The sequence below is a fragment of the Piliocolobus tephrosceles genome, chromosome 7, assembly GCF_002776525.5.
Source record: "Piliocolobus tephrosceles isolate RC106 chromosome 7, ASM277652v3, whole genome shotgun sequence".
In the NCBI taxonomy this organism is placed as follows: Eukaryota; Metazoa; Chordata; class Mammalia; order Primates; family Cercopithecidae; genus Piliocolobus; species Piliocolobus tephrosceles.
The window spans coordinates 107,108,364-107,122,408 of NC_045440.1; the positions used below are offsets into that span (position 1 = coordinate 107,108,364).

A 14,045-nucleotide genomic window follows, 5' to 3' on the forward strand; every position below is an offset into this window, starting at 1 on the left:
CGGAGCAACATATTTCCTTTTGGCCTAGGGTACGTCTAGAAGGGCCATCCAGAAGCAATGGCCAACTGGGAGCTTTGGGATCCTGCCTGGTGGTTTATTTTACTGTAGCTGGGCTGGTACCCAATTGTAAGAAAAAGTTTCCTCTGTTTACTCTAAGAGGAAGGAATCTCTGCGCTGTATTGCCTGAAGTTGGGAGAGGAGTGATGCAGGCATTCTTTAATGAATACGACCAGATAGTTTCGTGCTGAGTTGCACTTGGAGTACACAACCTTCGAGAGCAGTGCAGTGGCAGGGTTCACCCAAAGACTGCAGTTGCTATGGCCTGGATGCCACTGAAATTTATTCGTGGCTCAAGGCCACTTTTGTTAGCCTGTGGTGAAGTGGGCCGGGATTTGGGTTCTTTCTGCTGGGGTGGCAGGTTCTCCTCAGCTCCAGGACTTGTTCTAAATGCTCCCTCCAAGGGCACTTGTGCAATTCTGCCTGGTGTTAATGTTCCACTCTAAGCACATATTCTTTCTTCTGGCTGTGCTCTCTAAGGTTGGGTGAGGAGTGGTGTAGACAATGCTGTTCTTTTCATCCTCTTCAATGCATCTTTTCTTGTTACTATGCTAAAACTAGGTATTGTGATCTCTCACATGATGTTTTAATTTTTTGTGTAAATAGTTGTTCGAAGTTGATGTTCTTGCCAGGGACATGATCACAGGAGATTCTCTTTCACCATCTTGCTCCGCCTTCCCTAAATCATGCCCTCTTTCAATATTTTAAAGGCACTGCTTTTTTGCCTCCTCCGTTTCACTGTTTCCGTTGAGAAATATATCATTCTCATCTTTGATTTTCTGTGCATAATGTAGCATTTTTTCACTTGCTGCTTAAGTATTTTTTAACACTAGTTATGTGCAATTAAATTATGGGTTTTTTGGTGTGTTTTTCTTTGTGTCTCTTTCGTTTGAGGTTAGTTGAGGGCCTGGGGGACTTTCGGCCATTATTTTTCAAATATTTTTACTGTTTCCTACTTTCTCTAGACAGCTTCAAGAATTTCTGTTCCCAATATATTAGGCAACTTAAAATTGTCATACAGTTCACTTATATTTTTTCGTTTAATTTTAATTTTATTTTTTCCCTGTGTTTTATTTTGTATTCCTTATATTATTGTGCATTCAAGTTTACTTGTCTTCTACAATGTCAAATCTGCTCTTTATAGAATTCAGTGTATTTTTTAAAAATCGCAGACATTGTAGTTTTTATGACTAGAATTTTAATTTGGGACTTAAAAAGATATATTCTATGCTCTATGTAACTTTTAAAACATATAGAACACAGTTATAATTATTGTTTCAATATTCTCCTTTGGTAATTCTAACCCCCCTTGAGTCCAGGTTAGTTTTGCTTGGTTACTGTCATTACGGTATGTGGGTTTTTTTTTTTTTTTTTTTTTTTCTCTTTTTGTACTTTTTTCATGTGTGGTAGCTTAGGTTGGATGACAGGTGTTACATATTTTACTTTGTTGGATGTTGGCTATTTTTGTGTTTCTGTAACTATTCTTGAGCTTTCGGATGTAGTTAAGCTACATGGAAACAGTTTGATACTTTTACACATTCTTTCAGGGTTTGTTAGGTGTGTTTGGAGCAATGCTCAGTTTTAACACTAATTATTCTCCTCTACAGAGGAAAGACTGAGTCTTTAACCAATATCCCATGAATTATGAGTTTTTCCAGTCTTGCTGGTAGGAACAGCTATTTTCTTTCTAATTCTTTTAGATGTTCTTTTTTTTCCTTTAACCCCATTCCCTTGAGTATTTTTCTCACATGTATGTTCACTGATCATTACTGAACTGAAGACTTGAAGAAACCCCTGGAATTCTGTTGGGTTCTGCCTCTGTGCAGCTTTCTGTATCAACTCTGTCTTTTTATATGTTGAGGGTTAGCCTGATGGGGATGGTTTATGGAAGAAGGATGGAGCCAGAGGCAATACTCCCCACTTATCTCATATTTTCCTTAAGTCTGAGGATTTGTAAAGATAATAAAATATAATCTAGATTTTAGCTCAAGGAAGACATCCCTGGATTTCTTTTATTAGTTTTTCTACATTTTTATTCAAGCAAGAGACTTGTCATGTATAAAGCTTGCTTATATTCTAAATAAAAAGACTATGGAATTTAATTTTTTTTTTTTCAAATTTGATCATCATGCTTAGTTGCCTTATGTAGAAGTCTTTTGTTCTCAACAGGTACTAAATACATTTCTTTGATTTATCATAGCCCAAAAGGATTAATCTCAATGAAAGCTGGTTTTACTAAGCTTATGAAATAGAATAATGAGAACACAAATATTACATAGCTTATGATTTAATTATAAAGCTATTTAAAAATTCTCTTAATGATCTTTTAAGAGAACACAATAAAATAACCTTTTGTTTTAATTTTGAGGCTCTTTCATGTGGAGCCATCCTTAACATTTAATTAATTCTCTTGAGGTACATTTAGGACATAGAGAATAAATGAAGGGCAGGACATATGGAAGTACCAACACAACAAAATTTTATGAAATATTGGTTCTCTTTGTTTCCTTTTAAGATGATACCCTCTTAATAAATAAAAGCCATATATTTAGTCAAGTGAAAAAATAATGACCTTATAAGGAAACAATTACTTTGTAATGATTGGATAGTGATAGTAGAAAGACATTAAAAGTAATTTACAATAAGGATTATTTTAAACATCAAAGTGTGGCAACTTTAACTTTTTGTTTCTTTTGCTTTTTGGTGAGAAAAATATATTACAACCTGCTTAATCACTAATTTTGAAAAAAATAAATAATGTACATTTTCCATAATTGTATTATTTAACTTAAAATGTAACATGAATTTTTTCACTTCATAAATTATCAGATTTTAAGCATAATGACATAATTTTATAATGGTTATAAAGGAAAGTGATTTTTAAAAATTTTATTTTATTTTTAGAAAGTGATTCTTAAGCAAGTTCTTTGAAATATATTAATATACATTGCCAATTTGGGGTTGTTTCTCTTCGGGAATCTCTGGGTGAGTTCACAAATTCTTTATATTCTGAAATATATTACAGCAGTCTTGAAGTAAGATAGTATATCACTAATGTGGAAGGAATGCTTTTTGGGAGTAAGTGGTGTGAATAACTTCAAGGGCAAAGTTTTTAGTAGTGTGTTCTTAAAGCTGATCTACCTTAGAACACTTTCTTTTTTGTGAATCTTTCTTTTTCAACTCACTTTTACAATTGTTCTATTTTTCAAAAGAAAGGTATATTCCTCAACCTTACCTATTCTGAATCTAGTTTTTATATAGTACATTGGCTCAGGGTATAGAAATCTCTGGGGCACCACACAAAGTGACAATTCCAGAATGTGTTGTCCTCAGAGAGAGTTCAGAGGCAAAGCAATGAGAGGGTTTGTAAGAAATATAGAAGGGGGCAGCGCCTTATTTAATTCAGGCAACAGATTTTTGGCAAGATTCTATTGCCTCTTCGATTGTTTTTAGAATTAGAATTTGAATGTGAGATGGCCATTTGTGAATCATTATAATAGCTATTTTAATTTAAAAATGGAGTTGGACTCTTTTTGATAGAAAGCCACATTTGATGGTTTAACAGTGTGGAGTGGTTTGCCAAATGGGTTATACAGTAGACATTTTCCATATATATTCCATGTATAAGCTAAATATGCAGTTCTGAGATTTGATGAAAATATATCGGGCAGGTGCAGTGGCTCAAGCCTGTAATCACAGCACTTTTGGAGGCCAAGGTGGGGTGGATCGCTTGAGCTCAGGAGTTTGAGATCAGGCTGGGCAACATGGTGAAACCTCATCTCTATCAAAAATATAAAAAATTAGCCAGGCGTGGTGGTGAGTGCCTGTGGTCCCAGCTACTTGGGAGGCTGAGATGGGAGGATCGCTTGAGCCTGGGAGGTGGCGGATGGAGTAAGCCAAGATCTGCCACTGCACTCCAGCCTGAGCAACAGAGCCAGACCCCATCTGAAATATATATATATATAATATCACACTTTTAAAATGTACTTGTACAATATACAATATATCTGAAAATGCATCCTAACCATTTAAACTTTAATTTTCATTTTTTATTTTAAGAGATGTGGTTTCACTCTGTTACCCAGGTTAGAGTACAGAGGTACAATCACAGCTCACTGGAGCCTTGAACTTATGGGCTCAAGGAATCCTCCTGCTTCAGCCTCCTGAGTAGCAGAGATTACAGGTGCACACCACCTCACCCACTTAATTTTTATACTTTTTTTTTTTTTTTTTTGTAGAGACATGGTCATGCCATCTTGCCCAGGAAATAGTCTTGAACCCCTGGACTCAAACAATCCTCTTGCCTTGGCCTCCCAAAGTGCTGGGATTTCAGGTGTGAGCCACCATGCCTGACTTAAAACTTAAATGTTAATTTAAAAATGTGTGAGGAGTATATAGTTTTAGAGATTTATTTTAGATTAGAGATAAAATACTTGTAGCTCACTGGACATATGGCAAAGGCAAGGTATGCATCTACATTTGAAAGCTGCTTTTGGTATCCACTTGTTCCTAATCTCTTGGTGTCAAGGATACTGCTTAGTACATGATGTGCTCATCAGTAGTTAAGCTCCTTATCGGTAGATAAGGTGAGTACCAAGTTAGATAGATTTCATTTAGCATATATAAGGAAGATTAATAATAGAATCTATAATGAATTCTAATCGTGATAGGAGACTATACAACAGTTTAATATATAAAAAATTCATGATATCACCAAAACTGCAGGATGGCAAAACAGTCTGTAGATACAGGAGCACAAAGGAAATGGAAAGCAGGCAAGACATGTAAGGTGGGTTAGACATTGGTCATGAATTCCTTTATCCCTTTTAAATGGAATACCTAGTTAACTTCACCCAATTTCTTTTCAGAGATTCCTAACAGAAACCTTTAATTTCAAATATAAGCAAAAGGTAAATGAACAATGAAAGAATGTTTTTTGAAGTTAAAATAAAAGTGTAGTAATAATCCTTATTTTTAACTTATTTTATGTTAAAATCCATTAAATAGGACATTGGATTTTTCTCCCCCTCCCCTCCCCTCCCGTCCCCTCCCCTCTCCTTTCCTTATCTTACCTTTCCTTTCCTTTCTTTTTGATGGATTATCACTCTTGTCCAGGCTGTAGTGCGGTGGTGAAATCTTGGCTCATTGCAACCTCTACCTCCCGGGTTCAAGTGATTCTCCTGCTTCAGCCTCCTGAGTAGCTGGGGTTACAGGCGTGCACCACCATGCTTAGCTAATATTTGTATTTTTAGTAGAGATGAGGTTTCGCCATGTTGGCCAGGCTGGTCTCGAACTACTGACCTCAGGTGATCTGCCTGCCTCGGCCTCCCAAAGTGCTGGGTTTACAGGCATGAGCCACCATGCCCGGCCTAATGTCTTGTGTTTCTAAGTTCTTTTCAGTAAATATATTAGAATACTGCTGAATCTCACTTAGTCCAAACAGACTTTCTATGTATTTCCTATTGCTGGAAGAACCCCCAAATCTACAGCTCCTATAATTTTCAACTTTTTAATTGGCCCCACTATCCACTTTGTCATCTAAGCCAGAAAGGTAGGAATCATCTCAGATTTCTTTCCTTTCCCAGCATTTTTTGATTTTATCATTTCCTCTTTCTGTATGTAAACTACAGATGCTGTCTTTTTTAGGTTCTCATCTTCTGTCACCTAGACTAAGGCCAGTCTTCTAATTGGTCTCTCTGCTTCAGTTTTGGCCTGTTAATCACATCCTTCAAATACTGCTGTAGTGATTTGTAAAATGCAAATTTGATTATTTTTACCTTCTGCTTAAAAGTGATTCAGTGATTCCTCATCACCAGAGAGAGTCACCACTCTCTGATGTATTCCTTGCCTAACTCTAGGCATGAGATGAGCTTCACTCCATTCTAGATGTCTTAACTGGATTATACTACTTGCACTTCTCTTATCTCTGCCTTTTTTCCTTTTTTTTTTTCCTGAAATACTTCTTTTATTCCCTCTAGATCCCACTCCCAGTCCACAATTCTTACCCACTTGAAGAGCACTTACTTATTTTTCTGGATTTAAGCATGATCTCCTTTATGATGCTTTCTTTGGGTATCTCATGTGAATTAACCACTCACTTTTTTGTGCCACACTGGATTCTTCAGACCTTCAGTCTAGTACTCTTAAAAGTTTGTTATTATTAGTTGATTAGATCTGTTTAATTCCCCTTGACTGCTGTAGGCTTCTATGTTTTGGCACATAATGGGTCAGTGAATTAATGGAAGAAATAAGTCTAGTGTACTTACCATGGGCATGTTACTGTGGGGTAAGCATTGCGTTTAAGTACAGCTCTATGCTGTAGCTCAGCACTGTGATAATGTTTTATGGAAGATGGCAATCTAAATTTGTGGATGAATTAAAAATATAAACCTATACAGATAGAATTTAATTGTTGTTATTCTTGGATAAAAGAAGACTAGCCCTGAGAGAGAATATTATAGTGGGGTGAAAGGTATTTTTGGATTGATTAGAGAAGGTAGTCAAGAAGTGAAAGACAAGTGATGGTAGTTTATAGAATATAGAGCACTGATATAGAGGGAGGGATCAGAAAAATGGAATATTCTATCTGAAGAAGGATTCTGAGGGGAAATTAACATTAGTTTCCTAGGAGACTGGGGAACTAATCATGGAAAATTGCACAAAGAATAATTATTGACAGATGATTTTGTCATATGTAGTCTGAAATGGTGCCATGACAATCAAGAGGAAATATAAGAGGGGGAAAATAATGATAGAATCAATGATATGTGATAATAAGAAGGTAGATTTGGGAGTAATACTTAAAGTAAATTGATCTTGTGGAGAGGAAGGGTGACTGATTATTAGAAGTGATAAGATGGTAAGGATGGCCATAAGGATGGTTGATTATGAGAAAAAAGTAGTTGGTATACAGTTTTTTTAGATAATAAAATAGGATAAAATGTTAATAACTATTTAAAAGAAATTTTAACACATAATTATATTATTAAATTTTTAATGACTATTCCTGGGCATACTTCAAGTTACCACTGGAGTTTCCAGGTCTAGTTATTATGACCTAAAATAATTAGCTGATCAATTAAATTATAGAGAAAAGAGATATAAAATCAACCAAGGACACTGGCATTATATAGAGGCAGCACTATCGAGTGGCTGTAGTGCAAGATCTGAAGTGAGACAAGATGTTGTTTTTGTTTTTAATTTTATTTTAAGTTTCAGGATACATGTACAGGATGTGCAGGTTTGTTACATAGGTAAATGTGTGCCATGGTGGTTTGCTGCACCTATCAGCCCATCACCTAGGTATTAAGCCCACATGCATTAGCTATTTTTCCTGAGGCTTTACGTCCCCCACCCCTACTGCCTGCCCCCCACCAACAGGCCCCAGTGTATGGTGTGTTGTTCCCGTCCCTGTGTCCGTGTGTTCTCATTGTTCAGCTCCCAAAAATGTGGAATTTTAAGATAGGACTGTGCAATTGTCTTTCCTCTGAGTCACAAATGTTGTACTATCACCCATATTTCAAAGAAACAGTGGTATCTCAAAACACATGATTTGGTTTTTAATTATTGTAAGTTCTTGTATCAGTCATTATTATTGCATTATCACTTTCACTGTTATTATTACTTTATGTTAAAGAAAAGAGAAATGAAACAATTGAGTTTACTTTGTAGTTTATTTAAATGACCTTTTGACTAAAATACGTATTTTCTTTTCCACACTTATAATATTGGGAAACAGTGACCCCAAATTACCAGTGGTAATCATAATGACTTTAAAAAGGTTTTCTTTTTAGTTATATTAAGTATAAAAGACAATTGGGACAGAGATAAACTTCAGAAGCAATATGTATAATTCATGTAAAATTACATTTTATTGACTTTGAATAGTATATGATGAAATTAAACATTGATGCTATGTTTTTTATTGTCTTTGTATATAAAACTTTTTTCTTAAACATTTTTCAGTCTTTTGAGCTCAGTGTTTAACTGATTTTGTTTGTAGAAAGAGCTTTCTTTTTTTTCCAATGTTTGGATATTTAATTGCTTTTATGGAAATTATTTTGTTTATGTATCTTAATATATTCTCTTATGTAGCATGCTTTTGCTTGAATTGAATGAAATGTATGGAAAAAAATTCCCCCCCTAAAATTTTTTAAAATCTAAAATTTTATATTTCAGTCAAAATGTAATTTAGACGTTTTCAGAATTTTAATTTCACTAAAAAAACTTGTAAAAACTCTTATTTGTTTTAAGAATGGAATTAATTATTTCTTTTTTGTTTTGTCTTTTCTGTCTTTTCTAACTTGCTTTCGTGGATATTCACTCCAGGAGGACAAAGTGGTTAGAGTCTTTTTTTCTGTCTAATATTAGTTTTTCCTTATTGTTGTTATTGCCAGTTTTAATTTTATAGCTATATTTAATTTATATACTTCTCAGTGTTTTGTTATAGTTATGATGCATGGTCATTGCTAAACATTATGGCATATTTAAGCATGCTATCTGGTTTTACTGAAAAACTTACATTAAATTATTTACACTTTTTATATTATAGATAAAAAATTGATTATTTCATTTTTAAAGAGGCTTGCCTTTTTAGAATTTTTTTCAAGGAGACCTCAGCATTCCTCATTGTGATAAAATTTCTATAATCTTCTCTTATGCTAAACTCATCGTTGCACTGATAAGGTTTTAAAATCTTATCTTTCTGACTTAGTATAAAGGTTTAACTGTTGTAATAATGAAGTAATAACGCTGAATATGAATTTTCTGAAGTATGTATTTGGCAGTTGATTATAAGTATTTCATGTATTTTATTTTTCTCATATGTTTTAGAATTTGGTAAAATGTTTATCTTGTTATCTTCATGTTAAATATTGGATATATTTATACTTTAAAAATACTCAGGTGGATATGACTAGACTACAGGCTAGGTTTTAATAATCTGTTAGTGTGTGCCCTTAGTGATCTGATTTGAATTTGGATTTGCCATGGAGACTGATGACTCCCTGCAAATACAGATAAAAATCCTTTTATCTGATTCTTTTGGATGAGTCAGACTTAAACTTGAGGACTTTTCAAGTTTACCCATTTCAAATTGGCATAAAACTCAAAGAGAATATCATTCAGCTGATAGTTTCTAAATAGTGTCTTCTTTTTTTTTCTTTTACCAGCTGGAGCCTTTTTCTTCCCCTCCAAGTCTTTAGTTACTCAGTTGGGGATGATGTAGATGGTGGCAAATATCGAATGTGGGCTTAGAATAAAATCTCTGAGTAGAAGAAAGGTTACTGCAATTTCTTTCTTTTTCTTTCCTTTTAAAAAAAAACCTGTAGGAATCCTACCAAATTTTAGATGCAATTTTGAAGATACATGGGTCAATTTCTGTAGACATGTCCCAGACTATGCATCATCCTTGATCTGGGGCAGGTTCCCTAGAGAACCTATAAGCTATCTACCAGCCCACCTGATTTTCTGACTCACAAGCAGTGTAATTCAGGCAATTTATAACCTTTAGAATATCTGGTGCTACTTTTGTGTACAGAGTTAATGCAGGATGCATAATGGTCTAATTATTGTTTGTGGCTTCCGTAATGAATTCTGACACCTGCCCCAGAAATGAGGTACTTAATGATGATAAAACCCAGCTTTAGAAATGACTTTTATGTATTGATAAGATTTCATAATTTAGCAGTCTATATTTTAAACTAAAGATTGACTACAAGATAAAAGTATAATTTTGTGTGGATTTGGGACATTGCAAATAAAATTCAGCAGGCCTTTTTATAATACTATATACATCACTGTTCAATAGAACTTTCAGCAATGATGAAAATGTTTTACATCTTCAGTATCCAATTCAGTATGTTCTAGTCACATATAGCTATTGAACACTTGAAAAGTGGCTAGTTGACTGAGAAACTGAATTTTAAATTTTCTTTAATTTTAATTTAAATAACCACATGTGGCTAATGGTTAAAGTAAACCTAAGTCTAGATAGCAAATTCTGAGTTTTCAACTTCTAAGGCAATATAGAAGCTCTTGAACTCATGCTAGCAATATGATGTATATTCTAGCAGTGGATGTGAATGCCATACAGACTCTAAGAAGAGTATACTTGTTAGTCCCAATTGTATCTAATGCCAAGGAGGATAATGGGCAAGGGACATTCTGCCAAGGTAGAATCAAGGGATATGAAAGACAGTCACCAAGGGAAAATATCTAGATAGCTCAATTAGGGGCAGCCAGATAGGCTAGCCAATGAAACTAAGCTATTGTTCATATATGGATTGCTGTGTGCCATGGACAGTTGTTGCTGTATATTTATGATTGTTCGTATTTATGAATGAGAGTTTTTATTACAGTTACCCTGTTTTTTCTCAATCATTGTGTATTAGGTGAATTGGGAACAGGTATAATTTGTCTTCTAGTGTATAGTTGAGTGGTTCACAATGATGCACACTGGGCCATGATGGTAAGATTTGTTTTTCCTCAGAGATCCTGGATTTGGAATTAGATTTTATAACTAGATGAAACTTTGGGATTACCTCCTTTAGGGAGGAGGTGAATGTATTACATGCAAAATATACATATGGAATGTTGAAGAGCTGAAAAAGGAGACTGTTATCGACTCTGCTCAATGGCTCAACAACCTTTTTTGTGTGTGGGGGGGGAGGAAGGTGGGGGTCACTCACTCTGTTGCTCAGGCTGAAGTGCAGTGGTGTGATCTCAGCTCACTGCAACCTCCACCTCCCGAGTTCAAGCGATTCTCCTGCCTCAGCCTCCCAAGTGGCTGGGATTACAGGTGCCCGTCACCACCCCCGGGTACTTTTTTTGTGTGTGTATTTTTAGTAGAGACAGAGTTTCACCATGTTGGCCCGGCTGATCTAGAATGCCTTGGCCTCCTAAAGTGCTGGGATTACAGGCGTGAGCGACTGCGCCCCTCCTCCAACAGACATTTTTAACTTCCTTCCCTCTTGCAGTCCCCACTAGAAGAATATAAACTATTCTTAGCTTTCCTTGTAACTGGGAATGGCTGTGTGACACAGTTCTAGCAAATGAGTTATAAGAAAGTATTTGAGGACTGCTAGGAGGTCGTGAGTTAAAAAAAGGATGTAGCTGGCACAACCTTTTAGTACAAAAGTAATGTTTTGACTTGACCAGCCATTTGTGATGATGAAGGAAGGGCCAAGAGCACTGGAGTCATTAGTCATGACATTGTTGAGCCACTGATTCGATGTAATCAGATACTTTTCCCAATGTCAGAAAAATATTCCCTTCCCAAATTTGTTTCTGTCACCAGTAGTAAATGTTTTTTTGCTTCTTATACCTAAAAATACTCCTAATGGAAACACTAGTAAGATATGCAGTGTGCAGCAGGGAAGCCATACAAACATCTAGAGTTGATTTTCTTCAGAAATGCAGAAGTGCAGTAAAGGAAGTGCATGATGATCATTGCCCAATACTCATCTATACGTTTTTGCCTCTATACATGTTTTAAGAAGTAGGATCATTTAACATACTTTCTCATTTATTACATATAAATAGCCTCAGGCTGTTAGTAGTAAATTACTATGAACATGTTGGTCTTAGAGATTGAATTTTTCCTCAGTTATTATTCTATTTTATATAGGATCAAAATAAAGAGAATTGAAAATTTTTAAACATAATTTTACATTTCCCAGACCTTTTAGGATGCATAGAGCAAATAAGTAAACTTACGCTTTATGGTAAATTATTTTCTCACAGGCCAGAACATGTATCTAACTGTTCATCTATTACTAAATACTGACCTTGGCATGTCTAGTGAGAACCACATGAAATTAAAGTTTTGGAACAAAATTAAGCCCATTTCACTGTCTAGAGTGAATATCATATCTAGAGGCATATCATCTGTTTATAGAAAGACAACTTTAATATGGGTGTTAAATTCTTCCTTTTTCTCTTTTTACAACAGTTATTAGTTTTCTTAGGATATTGGTATCTCTTGAGACAACACTAGATAAAAATTTCACTTGGTATTAACAGGTTGTTAACTTTTATTGTACAAGAATAATGTTACTAATGATCATGATTATTGAAATGAAGGTTGTGGAAGGGTGATATATGATCTGCAGTAATTCTCACATTTCAGAAGCATACAAGTTATCTCTTGGTTTGCAGCTGCAGCTACGATATTCAGAGGAAGGTGCTCTGTGTTTTCAATGTAATCACTTTCTGATTAAGCACATTATACCTTCATAATTTAAACACATAGGCCTTCATAACCTATGTATTCTTCTAGCTGCTCATTGTTATTCTCATATAGAGTTGCAATTTAGCATATACTTAAAAGTATTTTTCAAATTACATCATTTTTGATTATTCCATTTCATCTGGGCAATGGCTGTGTGGAGCTGGAGCTTCATTCTAGTAAATACTGACTTAACAGTGGTAGATTAATTTATTTGCATTTGCACTTCTATTTATTAATACAGTAACATGTAAATCACCTTAACAAAATCATTCTAGAAACTGAATATAACAGTCTGTCATAGCAAACTCATAAAAAAACACAAGTTTATATATTACTACTACCATTAGACCTATTGTATTGGAAACCTGACGAAGACCAGCATTCTTACATTGTTTAACTAGGAAATTAGACAAACATCCAGAGTACTTTATCAGCAACATAGAAGTATTTTGGACTGTATTATTCAGACAGCATACTATTCAATAAGAATATGGGACAAAATGAATCTAGAAGGCTAGAAGAGTTTTGAGTAATTTAAAAGACAGAAAGAGACTACTGACTATTTGTTTGAATATATTATACATTATGAATCTTTTTTCTAAACTTAGAATGTATAATTCTAAGTTCAGAAATTATAATTTTAAAAATTATATATTTTATATATAAAAATTTATATATTAAAAATTATATATTTTATATATTTTAAAATTATTTTAATTATACAATTTAATTATAAAATTTAAAATTATAATTATAAAATTATAATTTTAATTCTGTTTAGAAATTATAATTTTAAAATTTTTTTTAATTTTAAATTTTAAAATTTAAAATTAAAATTAAATTAATTTAAAATTAAAATTAAAATTTTATAATATAATTTTAATTATAAAATTTAAAATTATATTATAAAATTATAATTTTAATTCTAAGTTTAGAAATTATAATTTTAAAATTATAGTTTTAAAAACCATTCACCTGCTTACATATTTAGAATAAATGCACAAATGGACTTAGAAAACCTGATTTAGGTCTTGATATGGTTCGGATTTGTATCGCTGATCAATGTTCTGTTGTAATCCCCAGTGTTAGAGGTGGGGCCTGGTGAGAGGTGATTGGATCATGGGGGTGGATCCTTCATGAATGGTTTAGCACCATCCCTTTGGTGCTGTTCCTGATAGAGTTCTTACAAGATCTACTTGTTTAAAAGTGTATAACACCTCTCTACTCCTCTCTTTTGCTCCTGCTCTGGCCATGTAATATGTCCTGGCTTCCCCTTTGCCTTCCGCCATGATTGCATATTTCCTGAGGCCATGTTTGTTTGTTTTCTGAGGCCTCCCCAGAAGCCGAGCAGACGCCAGAATCATGCTTCCGGTACAGCCTGAGAAACTGTGAGCCAATTAAACCTGTTTTTTCTTTATAAATTATGCAGTCTCAGCTATTTCTTTTTTTTTTTTTTTTTTATTTCTTTTTTTTTTTTTTTAATTATACTTTAAGTTCTAGGGTACATGTGCATAACGTGCAGGTTACATATGTATACATGTGCCATGTTGGTGTGCTGCACCCATCAACTCGTCAGCACCCATCAATTCATCATTTATATCAGGTATAACTCCCCAATGCAATCCCTCCCCCCTCCCCCCTCCCCATGATGGGCCCCAGTGTGTGATGTTCCCCTTCCCGAGTCCAAGTGATCTCATTGTTCAGTTCCCACTTATGAGTGAGAACATGCGGTGTTTGGTTTTCTCTTCTTGTGATAATT

At 34.4% G+C, this 14,045-nt stretch overlaps 1 protein-coding gene across 12 annotated transcripts in view; it reads left to right on the forward strand.

Moving 5' to 3' along the window:
- RIMS2 (regulating synaptic membrane exocytosis 2) overlaps window positions 1–14,045 on the forward strand; it is a 775,110-nt gene that overhangs the window by 206,515 nt on the left and 554,550 nt on the right. For 5 of the 12 annotated variants that reach the window (XM_031935888.1, XM_031935887.1, XM_031935892.1 and 2 more), the window contains one exon: window positions 8,386–8,397. The exons of the other annotated variants lie outside the window; for them this stretch is intronic. In XM_031935888.1, coding sequence (XP_031791748.1) covers window positions 8,386–8,397 — 12 coding nt within the window. The remainder of the gene's footprint in view (window positions 1–8,385; window positions 8,398–14,045) is intronic. 12 annotated transcript variants of the gene reach the window in all.